This window comes from Salminus brasiliensis, chromosome 1 (genome assembly GCF_030463535.1).
Source record: "Salminus brasiliensis chromosome 1, fSalBra1.hap2, whole genome shotgun sequence".
Taxonomy (NCBI): domain Eukaryota; kingdom Metazoa; phylum Chordata; class Actinopteri; order Characiformes; family Bryconidae; genus Salminus; species Salminus brasiliensis.
In genome coordinates this window covers 7,319,630-7,340,003 of record NC_132878.1, presented here as the reverse complement: position 1 = coordinate 7,340,003, position 20,374 = coordinate 7,319,630, and the positions used below count along the sequence as shown (strand labels likewise).

Below are 20,374 nucleotides of genomic sequence, written 5' to 3'. Positions count from 1 at the left end.
CATAATAATGCCAGAAATCGCCATTTTGCTCAGAATTGCTCAGACTGTGAGAAGAGTAGCCAAAATTTCTAATGTCAGAAATGCATCCAGTTGTCTGACTTTTCACTCTGCGATTGTTTGGGCAGTTATTTGGGCATCACTTACACAAGATATTGGATGTTGTTTCATTTATAACACAGTTATAACATGTACAATAAATGTAATAGAGCATGTAAATGTACCTTGTTTCACCAACCATCTTGTATCATCCAGCAAATAGTGGATTCAATTCATTATGCAGTGTTTATGAATGCATTATGAAGTCTCTATGAAGGAAGCCTAAGTGGACATATGTAATATGTAGTAATATAGTGGATAACACGAGAAAGAAAACACTCAAAAAGTGTGTGTGTGTGTCTGTGTTTCCTATGTTCCCCCAGCCATGGCAGCTGAGGGTGCAGCTCCACTCGGCCCACAGCAGCAACCAGCCTTGATCCCCACAGTGCAGTCTGAACCGTCAGGCTCGGAGGAAATGCCCAGCCGGACTATCCCCACCGCCTGCGTACGGCCCACTCACCCCATGCGCAGCTTCACCAACCCTCTACTGCCCCCACCTATGGGCACCATCGAGCCCAAAGTCTACACACCCATGATGCCACAGACAGGTAAGAAAAGTATACCTTCACTGTGTGACTGTGTGTCCAAAAAGTTTGTGGACACCTGCTCATCCAGCGTTTCTTTTGAAATCAAGGATATTGACAGGGGGTTTTCCCCCCTTTGCTGCAGTAGCAGCCTCTACTCTTCTGGTAATGCTTTCCACTAGATGTTGGAACATTTCTGTGAGGATCTGATTGCATTCAGCCACACAAAAACACCAGTGAGGTCAGGTACTGATGTTGGATGGTCAGTTTTGGCACTCATCTGAAAGGTACTGAATGGAGCTCCATCGCTCCCGATGAGGCTGATGATATTGGACATGGTGGTTTTGGGCTGTTGCTGCTCCAGAGCATCTAGTTGTTTTGGAAATGCGGTTCTATGAAGATTTTACAAGTTGTGTCAGGGCAACTTTTGGATACAAAGTGTATGTTATTAAATTAAATAAGCACACTCACATTTGCACAGCTTTACCCTGAACGTGTTCAAGGTGTGTTTGGACATGTCTGAAATGACTTTCTTTCCTTTTTTTCTATGAAGCTGATGTAAGTAACAGGTATTGGAAGCTTCCAATTAGTGTATTGAGTTGTTCAGTGTTCAGTAATCTCTGAGAGACATTGGCTTTTCTGACACTGTATGACTCACTGTTGTCATTAACATACATTTAAAGCAGCTGATGTTCCAACAGCCAAACACACACATATACATATATATATATATATATATATATATATACAGCTACTGCCAATAGAATAAGACTCTCTGGAGCAGATAAACATTATGAACCTATTGGCACAATGCTACCTAATGCCAGGCCTGAGCTAGAGGGGTATAAAGCCCCCCAGCATTGAGCTGTGGAGCAGTGGAAGAACTGTGTTCTCTGGAATGATGGATGGAGCTCCATCCAGGACTTTTGGGATGAGTTGGGGATGATAAGGTGGGCCGGTCGTCATCCAACATCCTGACCTCACTAACGCTCTTCTCGCTGAATGCAATAAAATCCTCACAGCAGTGCGCGTCCAAAATGTAGTAGAAAGCTTTCTTCTGGACAGTAGACAAAGATGCTTCGGTGGAGTTTAGGCCTTGACTTTTGAGTCTTTTGATTTTGATTTTGTGTTTGTTGAGAGTTAATCACCACAAGAAAACAGCTTGTTGAGTGTGTGTGTGGGTGTAGGGGTGTGTGTGTGTGTGTTTGTGTGTGTGGAACAGCAGGTGTTTGTGATATTTTGCATTGATTTGGGTTCAGTGATGAATATTCAGGCAGCAGAGGGATGCTCACAGCTGCTCTTTCACCATCACAACTCCTATGTGTGTGTGAGAGAGACACACAGACAGAGAGACAGACAGACAGAGAGAGAGAGAGAGGGAGAGAGAGAGAGTCTGCAGTGGTTGTTGCTGGAGGCTGGTTGCAGTGAAAGGTCAGAGCTGATGTAGTTCATTTCTAGAAACTTCTATCTTCTTCTGTTTCCTTACTGAGCTCATAGCCATGCCCGAGGAGCACTGAATGATCCCTGTGTGTGTGTGTGTGTGTGTGTGTGTGTGTGTGTGTGTGTGAGAAAACCTGTGTCTTTGTGTTTCAAGAGTATTAGTATGTTTGTCTGGGTTCAAGTTCATATATACACATATATGTGTGTGTGTTTGTGTGTGTGTGTCCATGTATGTGGATTTCCACGGTGTGTTTGTGTCTCTGTATAAGTGTCTATGTGGTATGTGTGCATATGAGTGTGTTCATTTGTTTATGCGCCTGCCTGAGTGTGTGTATGTGTGTACATGTGTCTACACATTCCCCTGTTCTGTCTCCACTCGGAACCCCCACCTGACTTCACACACACACACACACACACTGACCATTATAAACACACTCACACACATGCTCCAGGGTGCTCCACTCTCAGGGGAGCTCTCTCCACTCTCTGCCCGCCTGTGAGCAGCTCTGAGTGGGCTGCAGGTGCCGGGCTGGCCCCCTTGCTCCTCTGCGACGGTGGTGGTGGTGGATGCTGGCGGTAATGGAGATGTGCTCTGACAGACGCAGCCGCTCGGCCTCTCCCCTCCAGCCATGATTTAATTGCTTTTCCTCGATCGGTTTCTTGCGCCGCAGCGTATGGACCGCCTCCGCGACGGCAGACCGAGGAGACACCTGCATCACTGCAGAAGAAAAAGACTACAACTAGAACTGCTGGAGGGAACCTCGTCTTAGCCGGCTGGCCTTGAATTGCAGCGTTTTTAACCCTTAGAAGTCGCGGCGATAACGAAAGCAGGCTGTAGAGTCAATAGGCATCATTTCTGACCCGTAGCTTAAAGATACCAGCGGAGACGCTGGGTGGAAAGTGACGATTCTCGGCTTTCAACCCATACCACAGTTGTGTGTGTGAGTAGATTTATTGAGATTTGAAGTTGCCGAAAAGATGTTTCACCAAATTCTGACCTGTTTGCAAAATTTAATGGTTGAGGTGTAAATTAATTATTGATAATAAATAATTGTTAAAATAATTAAGAGCAGGTTTGGTGTGAAATTGTTCATTTTGGAGGAACATATGGCAACACTATAAGGACAAAAGTATTGAGACACCTGCTCATTCAGTGTTTCCTGTGAAAACAAAGGTGTTAAAAAGACTTTCTGCTGCTTTTGTTAGAATAACTGTCTCTACTGTCCAGGGAAGAAGGCTTTCTACTAGATTTTGGAGGAGCATTGCTTTGAGGATTTGATTGCATTCAGCAACAAGAGCGTTAGTGAGGTCAGGATGTTGGATGATGATCCCCACCCCATCTCATTACCAACTCCCCAACTCATCCTAAAAGTAATGCGAAGTCAATGCTAACGTCTGGCATTAGAGGGTCCTTAGAGAGTATGCATTTGCACATCTGTGTCAGCAATGGACGCAACTTAAAGTAGCTGAATGCATTCATTAGAAGGGGTGTCCACAAACTTTCGGATGTGCAGTGTATGAAGCCAAACAACAGCTTGAATTGCAGTAAATGAACTGCATTGGTTTGCATGTATAAATGCTAGCTACACTGGCATGCAGTGGCATTGCCTGGCCTGCGAGACTCTATTGGCTGTCCTCGGTGTGTCCGTGTAGGGCTCTGTGAGAGGTGTTCTGGTGGCCGTGAGCAGATGAAAAGAGTGGTCTTCCTTCAGGCGGCCTCCGTGTTTTTCCCCAGACCTCTGCAACGCTCCAGCAGCTGGCTGCCTTTTCTGTTCCACCAATTTACCCCCCCCCCCCCCCCACACACACACACACACAGTCTTTATAAAAGCTTCTCGCTGCAGAGTGCACGCCGTGTTTGCCTCCAAATTGGCCCCAATCTGGCTCCGGGATCTCTCAAAAGGACAATGCTGGTAAAACAAGGGTCATATACAGCCTCTGGTCTGGCTCCGCTTTATTGTTCTCTGTGAAGAAATTGGGGGGGAAAGGACGGACAGCTCACCGGCCTTATATAAGCCTTAAAACGTAAAGCACTAACAGTTTTCACTGTGCGTGTGTGTGTGTGTGGTTGAATGGGCGGGCAAGGATGTGTGGGTGTGAGCAGGCCCATTAATGCATGTGAATGGATGTGTAAGGGTCTCACGCTGACCCGGGGAGGTCCGTGAGGATCGTTGGTGTCTGGAGCTTGGATTTGTTTGTCCCATTTTCGCCCTTTTTCACGTCATTTGAATCTGGCATAAAGGGAAGGCTGTATTTGTTCATTTCATCTGAATGGTCTTTGGAAATTGAACCAACAACCATGTACATTCCTAATGTACTGGTTCCATACCCCAGCCAACTTGGCTTTTGTTAACATAAGGACATTTGGAGTGCTTTATTAAAGAAGAATATGACCAAATTGTCGGATGTCCTGCATAGTTCAATGGTCCAGTTGGTGTAAACAAAGTCATTCAGAGTAGCTTTGGTGTAGAACAGTCCAAACTTACCAACACAGCTTTTTTACTATTGTAATATTAGGAAGCAATGGTTGCCATGACTACAAAACACCGGCCTAGTGCCGCCACAATACATCTGACCATTCGAGGCATGGACTCCACAAGACCTCTATAGGTGTCCTGCTGTGGTATCTGGCACCAAGACTAACGTTAGCAGCAGATCCTTTAAGTCCTGTGAGCATCAGTGAGCCTTGGATGCCCATGACCCTGTTGCTGAGTCACAGATTGTCCTTCTTCAGGGCAGTTTTGGTAGGTACTGACCACTGCATACCAGATGAAAGCCCACAAGCCCTGCCTGATGTTTTGGAGATGTTATAACTCACAGTTTGGTTCTTTTCAAGATTCTATTTCTCCTGCTTTATCACCTTTAAGACCTTTAAGGACTGTTCACTTGCTGTCTAGTGTATAGATCCCACCCCCTGACAGATGCCCCTGTAGATGTAGATATTCCATTTTGTTCACCTCACCTCAGTGTTATGGCTGATCAATCCATCGATCCATTTTCCTAGCTTTATAGGGAATATAGGGACGGTTGTTTACCTATGCAATGTGGAAATTAAACCAACAACCTTCTATGTTGCTAATCTGCAGGTAGAAGCCAAACTACAGGAACCCTTGAGAACATAAACTTACAATATTACTTACAATAGTGTAAAATAGTAGGATGTAGGTAGTAGAGCTGTGTTTTGACTGACCGTGTTAATGCTAAAATTAAGCATTTGATTGTATATAATCACTGTAGCAAAGCCTTGTATCTCCGTTTTGGTCATTTTTCACCTTTGGCCATGATGTGAATCTGGCAGTTGTTCTTTCTTACATTGCATACATTTTAAGATGATTGGACCAATGGAAATGCTCCTAAATGTTTTTGAATAAATAGTTTTTCCATTGACTTCCATTGAAAGTTGAAGGTTTTTTCCTTCTCCTGTAAAGTTGACATATTGTGTGCCACAGTGGCATATTTCCTGTTTCGTTGCAGGACTTAGTAGAGCTCAGTGTTTTATTTATTTAGAGTAGAGAAGTCTCTCGCTTTGCTTCACCCTTCGAGTGTTTCAGTCCGTCCGTCTGTCTTTCATGGTAGGGTTTATCTCCAGGCCGGACTGTCTTTTCATAGTCTGAGCTTTTAGAGGAGACTAGGACTGAGCTTCCGCTGCTTTAGTGGCAGTTTTTTAGTTACAGTTTTGCATGTTTACAAACATCTAACAAACAGCATAGCTTCTTTTAGACATGCACAGTAATCCAGACATTAGCCTGAGGAGCTGTATGTGTGAACCCAAATGTCCACATTGTTTATACCGGACATTACCCAGACTTTATCCTGCCAGCCCCCTAATACAAAGTCAGAGCAATGTCTTAGTGAGTCCATGTGTGGACAGAGCAGGTCATTTTCTGAGGAATTCACAGTGGATCCACACTGTGGTACACAGGGTCACCCCTCGCCTAAGCTAGTAGGACCATTTCCTGTAGTGAGAACGGGTCTGACCCAGGAAATCTCCAGCTGTACGCTTAATGTATGAAAGGGCAGCTGTGTAAAATGTCCAGGGCCGATTCACCAGGCCTTTTCCAGAGTTCCTACGTGAAGGCGGCCTACAGTATGTGTGAGTGGGCGGAGCTAAACGACTGCAAGTTCAATTAGTGGATATATTTAAATGTGTGGGTTTTTTTTTATACCAGCCTATGTAAATGACCTCTGATCTGATTGGCTGACCCAGCTGAACTGCAGTTTTCCTTATTCAAGAAGCTGCCCGGGCTGGAAAGCTACTTGTGACTGTAGCGTGAATGGGGCGGAGCTAAACTATTTTTTACGATTTTTGTGACCTTTATTGGGCCAGAAAAAGACAGAAAAGAAAAGCAGGCTGTAAACAAAAGCCCTGTCCCTTTTCCCCCTCCCATCACCCAACACCTCGTGCGGCTGGAGCCTGGGGAGCGCATGAGATCATCATATCTATGCATGAAATCAGCTGACGTGCCGGCCGGCCTCGAGCGCATCGAGTGGCCGGCCGGCCGGCCATTTCACACTCCATAACACACGCACTCACCCCACCGGTCAGAGAGTGGACTGATTGGTGGGAGGAAAGTGTACTGAAAGCAGTGTGCAGGCTTAGCACAGATGAGAGGGATATCAAAGCGATTGTGGGAGAATTGACCTATCTGACTCAAGGGCTTTCTGTCAGAGCCCACTGTGTCCGCTATGACCAGCACCAGCACAGCTGCTAAGCCTGCTGTTTACCTGCAGTTTAATAGCCTGTAAAATAGTCTTTTACTACAACTGGCAGTGCTCAATGTCAAAAGGTCGGTCTTGAACTCATCATGCTTGTGATGTCACAACCATGAATTCATTTGCATATGAGTGCCCATATAGCTGGCAGCAGTTTAGCCCCATGGAAGTGATGTAAAGCATAAACGTTAGCTTTTCCTGGCTGTCGGGAGGCGAATGGATCCATACTGTATTCCAAAAGATTCGTGCATCTGAATAGATCTCCTGAAGTTCATGTTCCCATTTTCCTGAAGGACAAAACTATTTGGACACCTGCTTTTTCATTGTTTCTTCCAAAATCAGGGGAATCGAAACAAAGTTTGTCCTGCTTTCATTGGAGTACCTGTCTCTAATGCCCAGGGTTTTATTTCAGGGCTTTCTACTATATTATTGAGCATTGCTGTGAGAATTTGACTTGGCGACAAGAGCGTTAGTGAGGTCAGGATGCTGGATGATCAGATTTATAACTTTCTAACTTTTTAAAGGAGATTTTCAAAGTCATTCCAGGAATCAGAGGTATCAGAGCTGGGTACATTTGAATCTGGCATAAAGGGAAGGCTATATTTGTTAATTTCATCTGAATGGTCTTTGGAAATTGAACCAACAACCACGTACATTGCTAATGTGCTGGTTCCATACCCCAGCCAGCTTGGCTTTTGTTAAGTGTAAACATTAGCTTTTCCTGGCTGTCAGGAGGCAAATGGATCCATACTGTATTCCAATGGATTCCTGCATCTGAATAGATCGCCTGAAGTTCATGTTCCCATTTCCCTGAAGGACAAAACTATTTGGACACCTGCTTATTCATTGTTTCTTCCAAAATCAGGGGAATCGAAACAGAGTTTGTCCTGCCCAGGGTTTTATTTCAGGGCTTTCTACTAGATTTTTGAGCATTGCTGTGAGAATTTGATGTGAGGTCAGAATACTGGATGATCAGATTTATAACTTATATATAACTATAACTATAATTCATCCAAAGTCATTCCAGGAGTTTCCTCCAAAAGCATTGGTTACCGTTGATGTTGCATTGGCGTTAGCTTGAAAAGAAGCAGTGACTGTCAGTCCTCACAGTGTTGGGAGCATTACATGTAATTGGCTATATAAAAAAAGGAAAATTGGGTAAAAATATATTTTTTAAAAAATCATAATTTTTTTTTCTTTTAGGTGAAAACGTAAAGGGGCGAGAGACAGATGTAGAGAATGAGAGGGAGAGAGCTTTCATGGTTAATCAGGGAGAGATTAGAGGGCTTGGTGGATAATAATTATCGTAGCAGCTGACAGATAGCTAATAAGCATGAACCCCGAATGAATAGACTTTTTAAAAAGCACATTCAGAAATGAGTTACATGCTTGAATACGTGCTTCTCCCTGATGATACTTCAGCCGATTTTGGTTCACACCAGTCCATCACGCAGATAAAAGAAAATATCCATGCTGCTTTGCATTTTTTCTGCGGTCCAACCCATCGTCCACTCACTGTGTCCACTCGGATGCTGCTATTTGCATGTAATCATTAGAAGAAGACCTTTGATTTGGTGTGTGAGCTCACATATCTGTGATTCTCGAGTGATTGAGACATTGAGAAGAGGCTAATGCTGCATGTGTGTGTGTATTAGTGTGTGTGTTCCCATTCCACATCCCACAGTTGATTGACGTGGTGGCTGATTGCTGTGGAGTGGCAGAGGCATGGCTTGGCTCAGGCTAGGGTAATCTGGCAGCTTGTACCAAGCATCCCTGGCTAGCAGTCACATGCAGCATGTGTTATAGCTAGAGAGGCACCAGTAGCACACACAAATACAGACACACACACAAACATACATTACACACAAACCCATTCACTTCCCAAACACCAGCACGAAGACCTTCACCAGTTAGGCCTGTCTCAAACCATGCCAGTGCTCCGCAGTGATGTGATGTCTGTTATTAAATGATATGAAATGGTTAGTTCTGCCTCACAGCCTGATTAAAACCACCTGCCTTATGTTCAGTAGACCTCCCTCATACCAAAACAGCTCTGACCCATCAAGGCATGGACTTCACAAGACTTCTGAAGGTGTCCTGTGGTATCTGGCCCCAGAACATTAGCAGCAGATCCTGTAAGTTGTGAGCTGGGGCCTCCATGGGTGCCCATGTAGATGCCCAAGGTGCCCACTTTACCTTCAGGGGTGCTAATGTTATGGCTGATCAGTAATTCTTGCTGATAAAACCAGCCTGGCCAGCTGAAGTTATGGCTGAGATTGATGATTTAGCTGATTTAGCAGCATGGCTCCCATGACCTAGCTGGTTGACTGGTATGACCAAACTGGTTGACATTAAACTGTACAATGACCATAGTAATGACTTTGATATTGTATGTTATTTACAGCAATGACAGTGATAGCTGTAGTGACAGTAATGGCATTGTAATTGCATAGCAATGACAGTCTAATGACACAGTAATTACAGCGTAATGGCACATTAATTACAGGGTAATTAAAGCAATTGTAATTGTACCTAGTAATGATACTGTAGTTGCATAGCAATGGTAGTGTAATGACAGCAATGACATTGACATAGTAAAATCATTGTAATTGTATAGTAATTGTATAGTAATTGCAGCAATGACATTGTGGTGGCATTGTAATTACACTGTAATTACAGTCATATGACACATTAATTAGAGGGTAGTGATAGTAATGACATTGTAATGATACTGTAGTTGCATAGCAATGAGTGTAGTAGTGTACGTAGCAATGACAGCAATTGCAAAGACTTGACAATTAACAGTAATGACTAATGACACAGCAATTGCATAGTGATAAAGTAATGACATAGCAGTAGCATAGTGATGACAAAGTAATGGCATAGCAATGACAAAGTAATGACAGCAATGACATAGCAATTGCAGAGCAATGACAGAGTAATAACATAGCTATTGCATTGCAATGACAAAGTGATGACATAGCAACGACATAGCCATTGCAGAGCAATAACAGAGTAATAACATAGCTATTGCATTGTAATGACAAAGTGATGACATAGCAATTGCATAGTAATGACAAAGTAATGACATAGCAATGACAAAGTAATGACATAGCAATTGCATAGCAATGACAAAGTAATGGCATAGCAATTGGATAGCAATTACAACAACAGTACCATGACACTAATGGCATTGCAATTGCATAGTAATGACAAAGTAATGACAGCAATTGCAGAGCAATGACAGTAATAACATAGCTATTGCATTGTAATGACAGCAATTGCATAGCAATGACATAGTAATGGCATAGCAATTGCATAGTAATGACAAAGTAATGATATAACAATTGCATAGCAATGACAACAACAGTACTATGACACTAATGGCATTGCAATTGCATAGTAATGACAAAGTCATGGCATTGCAATTACAGTGTAGTGACAAAGTAATGAGATTTATGCAATTGCATAAAGTAGTGGTCATTTCTTTGGAGTTATAACACTGTTATAACATCCTTTGCATATAATAAAACCTCAGCATTTGAAAAATGCCTCATCAGACCTCGCTCATGCTGGATTCAAGGATTCAAGGATTCAAGGAGACTTTATTGTCATTCGCATCACATGTGGTACATGGGGTGGAACGAAATTGTGGTACCCAAGGACCCAGTTTTACCCAGACAGCAGTACTTAAATAAATAAAATATACATAAATATATAAAAATATATGTAAAAATGAAAATAAAAATAAAATACAGAGAGATGGATGACCATTACGTGACAGAAGTGATGTCTGGTGATATTTGATCAGTACTGTATGGCTGTTATTTGTAATCTAGCACTGAAATGCACTGAAAGATAAAACCCTCCATCAGTACACAGAACTTTTCCTCATCCACAGTTTCAGCTTGACACTTGATGGCCGTTAGATGATGTGGACGCCGTCCCAGCAGGGTCTTAATAAGGGCCGGCTTGAAGGCAGGCTTGCTCCATTACATTCCAGAAACCCCCCGCTCTCCTGGAGCAGGTGTTGGCAATTTCCACTGTTAAATTATGCAGATAATGCCCAGCCCAGGTATCTAATTGAGATGAAGGAGGGGGTGGTGATAAGTTCTGGAGCTCAACTGCTGGCTTCAATCACTGCTACCTGTCAATTACACACACACACACACACACACACACACACAGACACACACACAGGCAGTGTCCTCTGAGAGTAAGTGCCTGCTTGTGGCTAGCAGGGAACCGTCCATCTGTCCTCCTTCACCTGTTGCCAGATAAATACATCTTGCTCTGTGCTGTTTGTTATGCAGTGCTGTTGCTAGCTGACTCCTGAGCACATTTACAGGCCCAGCGTTCAGCTGCTTTCTCTCTCCGTCAGTGTCGGGTTGTCTGTTTGTCTGTCATCTTTGTATCTGCCTTGTACTTTCATTAATGGCCACATTATTAGAAACGTCTTCCAATCTTAAAGCTACACTGTTTATGTGACTGCTCAAACGCTTGGAGTCACTTATACACTATATGGACAAAAGGACAAAAGTATTGGGACTCCTGCTCATTCATTCTTTGTTCTGTAATTAAGGGTATTATAAAAGAGTTTACTGTCCAGGGAAGAAGGCTTTCTACTAGATTTTGGAAGAGCATTGCTGTGAGGATTTGATTGCATTCAGCAACAAGAGCGTTAGTGAGGTCAGGATGTTGAATGATCTCCACCCCACCCCATCCCCAACTCCCCAACTTATTCCAAAAGTGCTGGATGGAGCACCATCCATCATTCCAGAGAATTTAGTGCTCCACAGCTCAATGGCCCTTATAGCCCATGCCTGGCATTAGGCAAAGTGCCAATAGTTTCAAGAGTATCTGCTCCAGGGAGTCCTTTTCTATTGGCAGTACATCTTCTCTACAGGGACTTGACAAGCTGTGTGTATGTGTGCATTTGCACATCTGTGTCAGGCAATGGGTGCATGTGTAGCTAAATGCATTCATGTCCACAAGTGTCCACAACTATTTGGACATAGCGACAATGGCTTAATAATACATATTTAAGCCTTTAGGTATTATGAAGCCATGCATGAGCATTCATGAGCAGTTTATGCCAGTAATTGCAATGAGTGTAATGGCTTTGTAATAACACAGTAATAACAGTGTAATGACAATGTCGTGACATAGTAATTACATAGTAATAGCATAGTAATGGCATTGTAAGGAAATAAGGAGACAAACTGAAAGCGATAGAAATTTGTTCCACTTATAATACTGTTATAAAGCATCCTTCACAGGTACTGAACTCATACTCGATATATGGCCTTCAAATTAAGTATAAAGGATGCTTTATAACAGTGTTATAAATGAAACACGTGTGTCGCTGTATTGTAAGGCCTCTTATATCAATGTAATGTCATTGTTTTTACTTCATGTAGCATCTTATTTCACTTGTAAGCTGTCTATTAACCCTCAATAGCTGGTTTATAAACATGTTATTCAGTTGTTATGAACGTGTCATAAAGTCTGTGTGCAGCCTTCAAATACCTATATTTATAACTATATTAGGTTACAAATCTCACAGCTGAAGGTGTTTTGAGTGGTTTCTTCGACATTTCAATCAATTAGGGAGCAACAGAAGTGGAGAAATATCACTGTCATTATTTATTTACAGTATCTTTTCAGCTCCCCTGCCTCGGGTTTTGATCAGCCCTTTTGAAAGGAGATGTCGAGAATATTCACTTGATCATAATTCATGTAAATGTCTTGTAAATTGTCTGGCCTCCTGCTGATTGTTTAAAAGCTGTGAAAATTCACACGTCTAGAATACAACAGTTATTTACATGCAGTAATAATCCTCAGTGGTGGTGTAGGAGTACAGTTACAGACTCATGTGCCTCATTTGTGATTCATCATTTGTCAGCAGATCTGATCTAAACTGTGTTGCTGGATCATTTATACAGACATGGAGATCAGATCACTGAGTAAGACACTCAGATTGCATATATATTATAATAATTAATGAATTAAAAAATCATATATATATACTTAATTATTTAATGTATTATTTAATTAATTCATTTAATAATTAATTAAGTAATTGATATCTACAGATGTTTTAGGTACTTAAGCACATTATTTTTTTTACTATTTTTTTACTGTAGAAACTCCAGATCCTATTAAATCAGATGCAGGTAAACATGAATACAGTAAATAGGAACAAGAGTTCTTTTGTGATTTGAGATCTTGTGATATAATCTGAAGAACAGAGCTCGGTTCCTCCAGGTTTCTCCTGGATGCCCCCTAGTCCAGCCAGCACAGCGTGGAGGATGTGTTCAACTCCATCAGCAGCAGCAGCAGCAGCTCACCTGATTTACCATCATTTAGCCCTGATTTACCACCAAACCAGGAGAACTCTAAATAACACTAGACTCCATGAGGAGAACTTTGGAGATGTTCTAATGATGAACACAGTGATGGAAATGTTCTTTCTAATCTTCACAGGGTGTGAGTACTGTACATACGTGGATGTGTGTGGATGTGTGTTAACTGGATGATGGTATCTCATGCTGCTGCTGTTCCTCTTGGATTCCTGCAGGTGGAAGTCTTCCCAAACCCCAGGTCAAAACAGCCTCTTTAGGACAAGCTGGAAAAGCCAGATCACCGCTACTCCCCGTCTCAGTCCCAACCGCCCCCGAAACGGGAGAGGAGGGTCAGAAACCACCTGAAGACCCTGCGAGTGTGAGTCACACACACACACATACACACACACACACACATATACCTTCAAAGGCTGGTTCTCCTCAGGACAAGGTATTCAATAAAACATAAGAGCCTGATCATTAGCAGCTTGTCTCCGCAGTAAAGCTGCCCCTCTGACTCGGGAAAAGAAGCCGTTTCCAGTCTTTGCGGTTCATTTCTACAGAGGAAAATCATTAATTGTGACAATCCTCCGAGATGAATCGCAGAAACGGAGCGCTGTCATGTCTCGTCTCGTGCATTTCACCATTAAAATCTCGAAACCAGGATCGAAGCGTCATGCCTGCGCCTTTCGACTCAGCGGGGGTTCTCTGGAAAGTCCTCTAATAACCGCTGTGCTTATTACCAGATCACACGTTCGTACGTCTGTGAGCCTGCGAATGAGGAAGTCTTTAGCGGGGTGTGAAGAAGCTGGTTCGGAGGCGAGGCTTTTGAGTGTAATCTATGGCTGTGTTTCCTCCAGCTTGAAAGCTTGACATTAAGGGGCTTCTCCCTGTTCAGCTAGATAGCAGCGCTTTACGAAGGTAGAGTGGTGCGCTACGTTGGCTTGGGTTTCTAAATGGCGAATGGTGCTTCGTATTATACTGTATACGTTACTTATGGACACTGACCGGCCACTTTATCACCCCCCCCCCTTGTTTCTACACTCACTGTTCGTTCTGCGGTCCACTCACCACACAGGAGCAGTCTGTAGTCTCTAGAATTACAGATAGTGGTCCATCCATCTGTTTCTCCGCATACTTTGTTAGCCCCCTTTTAACACTTTTAGTGACTGTGTGGTTGCTCTGGAATAGATAAGGGGTTGCTAGGTTGTTGCTATGGTGTTAAGTGGTTGCTATGGACTTTTACCAATCTTCAGAGTTGTTCAAGCAAGGTATTATAGACATTGAACACTTTCAGTGATTGTGTGGTTGCTATGGAATTGGGAAGTGGTTGCTAGGTTGTTGCTATGGTGTTAAGTATTTGCTACGGAGTTGGTAAGTGTACTTTTACCAATCTTGAGAGTTGTTAAATCAAGGGATTGTAGACATAGAAAACTTTCAGTGACTGTGTGGTTGCAATGGAATTGGGAAGTGGTTGCTAGGCTGTTGCTATGGTGTTGTTAGGTGGTTGCTTTGAAGCTGGTAAGTGTATTCTTACCAATCCTATGAGTTATTAAAGCGTGATATTTTACATTGATTGATTGCGTGGTTGCTGTTGAATTGGTTTGCCAGGTGGTTACTGTTCTTTTGCTAGGTGTCTGTTGTAGTGTCACAGGTTGTTGCTATGATGTTGCTAGGTGGTTGTCGTGGAGTTGGTAAATTTTTTTTTTTAATCAAATAAGTGTAAGTGTATTTTTTTTTATCAATCCTGAGAATGATTAAGGCACGGCCAGGACCCCACATGACCACCACAGAGCAGACTGTAGTATATGGGTGGTGGGTCATTCATGATGGTGGGACTGACATGGTGGTGGCGAGTGTGTTAGTAGTGTGTGTTGTACTGGTGGTATGAGTGGACCGGACACAGCCGTGCTGCTGCAGCAGAACTACGGAAGAAGGCTGTAGTCGCTAAACATGTGATGACTGATCAGCTACACATGGAGTTAGCTGGACTGGCCAAACCATCAGTTTACCGCTGCAGTGTGAAGAACACCCAGCATGCAAACACACACTGAGGTGGGTGGCTCCAGAGGGGCACTAAAGACTAGAGCTGGAGAGAGAGAGAGAGAGAGAGAGAGAGAGAGAGACAGAGGAGGAGAGAGTAATGAGAAAACCACAGAGAGGGTAGAAGAGAAGATTGTGAGCCCGAAAGGTCAAGCAACGTCTCCCCATCTCACACATCTGTATAATTGGCCTGGCCTTTCCCTCATCACGGATGAAGCCGGGGAATAAGGCTCTCCAGATAAACACGCTGACACCCATCAGCCACTTAATACACTCATATCTGCCATTGCTGTCAGCGGATACTTCTGGAGCGAGTGGTTTATTTTTTGATCAACAGAGAGGCCGGTGGAACTCCTGAGTGAGGTTCTGTGGCCACCGGTTCTTTCACAGGTAAACAGAGAAGCAGGGATGTGGAGATTAGCCGTATCACCTCGGAAAAGGAACATACAGCTTTTCTATACAGGCACATGGTACACTGTTCATCTGCATCTTCACACTGGAAACGCCTGTAGTTACGTCCACGTTACAGTACAATTCATTCCTGGGTGGAGGACACTGTTAGCGCTGCCCGGGTACGACAGGAGGTTTCACCAATCACTTATTAAAGCATTATATTCAAACACAAATGTGGCACTGTGGTTGTTAGGTGGTTGCTGTGGGGTTGGTAGATGTTTTCTAGGTGTTTGCTGTGGTATCACAGGCTGTTGCTATGGTGTTGCTAGGTGGTTGCTATGAAGTTGGTGAGAGTTATTGAAGCATTATATTGTAACACTTTCAAGGATAATGGTTGCTAGGTGGTTGTTAGGTGGTTGCTGTGGGATTGGTAGATGTTTTCTAGGTGTTTGCTATGGTGTCGCTAGGTGGTTGCTATGTTGGTGAGAGTTATTGAAGCATAATATTGTGACACTTTCAAATATAGTGGTTGCTAGGTGGTTCCTAGGTGGTTCCTAGGTTTTTGCTATGGTATCACAGGTTGTTGCTATGGTGTTGCTAGGTGGTTGCTATAAAGTTGGTGAGAGTTGTTGAAGCATAATGTTGTAAAAATATAACACTTTGAAGGATATCGGTGGTTGTTAGGTGGTTGCTGTGGGGTTGTTAGGTGTTTTCTAGGTGTTTATCAGGGTATCACACATTGTGGCTATAGTGTTGCTAGATGGTTGCTAGAGATTTGGTAAGTGTATTTACATTTTAAAATATAACACTCTCAGTGTTTGTGCGTTTGCTGTGTAATTGGTAGGCTAGGTGTTAGGCAGTTGGTGTGATATCATGGGTGGATGCTATGTTTGCTATGGTATCACAGGTGGTTGATATGGTGTTGCTAGATAGTTGCTATGGTATTACAGGTGATTCTTATGGTGTTGTTATGGCATTGCTTCTCCCCCTTAAGTTACCCTATATCATACAGTTGCTATCTGGCGAGTTGCTTGCCTTTATTGCTTGTTAGCTACATTAGCCTCGTAGCTGCAGCACGAAACTAAAGAAACAGGCTGTAGTCACAGAACAGGTCAACAGGTCAGGCTGATGGACTGATTGGCTGTTTTATTCACCAGTCTTTTTAGTCCCATGTGCTTCTGTTGGTGTTGGTGTGTGGTTTTTGTCCCCTCCCTGGTCCTGGCCGTTCATTATTGCACCCAGACGTGTTTAGTCTGTAGCCCCTCCCTCTTCATCATTAACCCCATGTGTTTCTTGTCTGTGCTCAGTGTTTTCCTTGCCCTGCATTGATCTTAAGCTGGGACTACTCTTAAAATGTGTCTTTGCTTGTGGAGCATTGCTTATGTGTATGCTTTCCCCTGCTGTTGTTATCCATCTTAGTTACGGACAACAAAAAAAAGCTGCCAAAAAACTATATGGACAAAACACTGTGGTTTGTTTCCAGCCTCCAAGTCCAAGTCCAGTCTAGTCATGACGTTGCAGCTGGTATTATTGTTCATATTGTGCACTGCCAGTTATATTTCTTGTCAGAATGCTAATTTCTTGTCTAAAATCTGTGATCTGTTCACTGAGGGCAAACCTTTAGAAAACACTGAATGATCCCACCATTTGTGTTTTTGTCTCCACTTTTGTTCGTCGCCGAGGTTCAGCTCCTTTACAAGATAGAATGGAGCAAATACAGCGTAACCAGTCACGCATGCACTATTAGAAGTCAAGTCCAAGCCTATTAAAATCATTTGCGGCCCCCAGAGCTATTACACACTTACTTTTAAAAATGTTCTTCTCTTTACAACATTTACCTCCAGTGCACTCGTAAGAGCCGTATGAATGTCTGCAAGTTTGGAGTGGTGAAATCAATTATTCCCTCTGCAGGCAGAAGAGGAAGATGGAGAGCCTGTTCTGAGCTCACTTAAGCACCACAGCTTGACAATATACTGAATTTTCCTGAGTAATATGAGAGTGAATAGTGTACCGTCTTCCCCAGTGAACTCATAAGGAGGTCTCTCTTAGGTTCTGTGCACCTCATATGCAGCTAGAAATATTTGTCCAAGCCCAGCAGGACCCAGCAATTCACATAGCGTTTCGACATCATTTCTCCTGTTGGGTTTTAAATTTCATGTTCAGATTTCTCACAGCTTGTCTCCCACCTTTACCAAGTAGCATTCATACCCACTTTAGTCTGGCCTGCTCTGTTCAACCTTCCTATATTTGTTGGCTTGTTTTTAGTCTGGCATAAAACAGGTCATGTTGTTGGCAGTGAGGTCCACGAGACCAGCGTGCACTATTTGGTTTTACAAAAACTTATTTTTTACAGCTGACAGTAAATTTTGTTGCACTACAGATGAATAATATTAATTACAGTGGACAACAGACAGATTCGGATGGATTTTGTTGGACTACAGACAAAAAAACAGTCTGATTCAGGCAGAAATTTCAGATGATTCATACTCATTTTGTTGGACTACAGACAGATTCAGATGTATTTTGTTGGACTACAGACCAATCCAGATAGAATATTGTTGGACTATAGATGATTCAGATAAATTTTGTTGGACTACAGATGATTCAGATTCATTTTGATGAACTACAGATGATTCAGATTCATTTTAATGAACTACAGATGATTCAGATTCATTTTGTTGGACTACAGATGATTCAGATTCATTTTGTTGGTCTACAGACAGATTCTGATTCATTTTGTTGAACTACAGATGATTCAGATAAATCTTGTTGGACTACAGATGATTCAGTTGAATTTTGTTGGACTACAGACAAAAGCAGATTCAAACTGAATTTTTTTGGACTATATATGATTCTGCTTATTTTTGTTGGACTACAGATGAGTCAGATTATTCTTGTTGGACTACAGACAGATTCATATTCATTATGTTGAACTACCGATACACAATTATACAGATTATATATTACTATACAGAATGAAGTTGGGTTTTGTTTTGTTGGGTTTCAGTTGGATTCAGACACAATTTTCTTGGCCTTCAATTAGATGTAGAATTTTGTGGAGCCACAATCGGGTTCAGAGCAAATTCTGTTGGATTTCAGTCACATTCAGACAGAATTCAGCCTGATGAAAGCTCTGTGTGGGTGTTTTCATGGAAGTGTAAGGGCAGGAGAGTGTATGTCACCGGAGCAAAGAGCTATTAACGGACATATTCAAAGTAATTGACATTCTGTGGGCCTTGTTGCCAGAAAGCATCGTAAAGAGGAGCATTTGAAGGACATGCAGTCACGCAGAGAGCAAAGTTTAACATCAAACTCAAAGCACTCAGTAGCAAACTGGTACACTAATAGATTACCAATCAACATCAAGCCTATTAAAGCAGTTTTGTTATCGATGCTGTTTACATGGAAGTGAAATGAAGTGGAGGTCAAACTTAAATGCATGCCTGTAAAGCACTGAGAGCTTTCCATCCCAGGAACCAGGGGCAGAATGACTGAAATCCATGTGTATCATCCCTTTAGCCATGCTTGGATCATTTTGTACAGCATTTATATGAACAGAAATGGCAGTTGCCAGTGCCAGAACAGCATCGCTGAGCAATGCATGGATCCATTTTGTACACTAGTTGCTGTATATCGGTGATATTAATGTTACAGTTTGGCTTTTTTAATGGGCCTTTAAAAAAATAACCCAAAGCTGCATTGCAAAGCTTTCACTTTGTTCCACTCCACTGTTTGAGGCTGGCATTCCTCCAGTAGCACACAATTTGGGTGCAGCATTAATGCCAAAGTTAAGACCTTTAGAATGATGCTTTTTTCAATTTCTGTTTTCGGTATTTATTCATTTAGCGGTTGTGAACTAGACTGCCTTTGTAGCTCTAGAGGCCGCACAGATTGGCTGTGTAAATGGCTCAAAATTGGGAATGTGCCAGAGTGAGCTCATGGAACAAGTCTAAGAAAGTGGCTCTTTCATTTCAGAAGTTTGGGGAGGCACTATCACCTCCGCCGTGGGTGCATTGATTACTAATCTGATCATTATCTAATTCACAATTATAGACAAACACAGTCTAACTAAACTAATAACACACACTCAGTTGTACTGATCATGTTTCCTATTGAGGACATTGAGTAGCCGTCCACAGTGGAGGCTAGAAAAAGTAAATGAGCCTTTTGGAAATACCTGGATTTCTGGATTAATAACTAATAAAATGTGGTCTAATCGATACCTACGTCACAATTATAGAGAAACCCAATCTAACTAAGCCAATAACACACATTTCCTTTAATGAGCATATTGAGTAGCCATCCACAGAGCAGGCTAGAAAAAGTAAGTAAGCTCTTTTGAATTACCTGGATTTCCACATTAATTACTAATAAAATGTTGTCTAAGTCACATTTATAGGCATCCACTAACTAACTAAGCCAATTAAGCACAATCGAACTAAGCCAGCTCATTTCCTTTATTAAGCACTTTGAGATAACATCCACAAGAGCAGGCTAGAAAAAGTAAGTGAAGCCTTGAATTTAATACTGTAACTTTAACTTAAATTTTCTTGTGTGCTTTGGGTCCATTGTCTTGTTGCATTACCCAACCCAGCTTGAGATCATTGAATTCATTCTCCCAGGTAGTGTAGCGACAGTCCTGAGTTTTTTCCACATCTAATCGTGGATTGATGTACGCCCAGGTCTTTAGCAATGCATTTGTAGATTTTAGCTAGATGTTTAAGGGTGAAACATAAAATGTGGTGCGAAAGAATTTATATGTTACATTTTATTTATTTATATGTCCCAGTCTTTTAAATTCAGTAATAATAATATTTAATA

The 20,374-nt window shown here is 42.3% G+C and overlaps 1 protein-coding gene across 1 annotated transcript in view; it reads left to right on the top strand.

Annotated features, from left to right (window-relative positions):
* Nucleotides 1-20,374, top strand: part of dcc (DCC netrin 1 receptor) — a 358,534-nt gene that overhangs the window by 335,393 nt on the left and 2,767 nt on the right. The window contains exons 27-28 of the mRNA XM_072696028.1: nucleotides 420-644; nucleotides 13,354-13,496. Of these exons, the coding sequence (XP_072552129.1) occupies nucleotides 420-644; nucleotides 13,354-13,496 (368 nt within the window). The remainder of the gene's footprint in view (nucleotides 1-419; nucleotides 645-13,353; nucleotides 13,497-20,374) is intronic.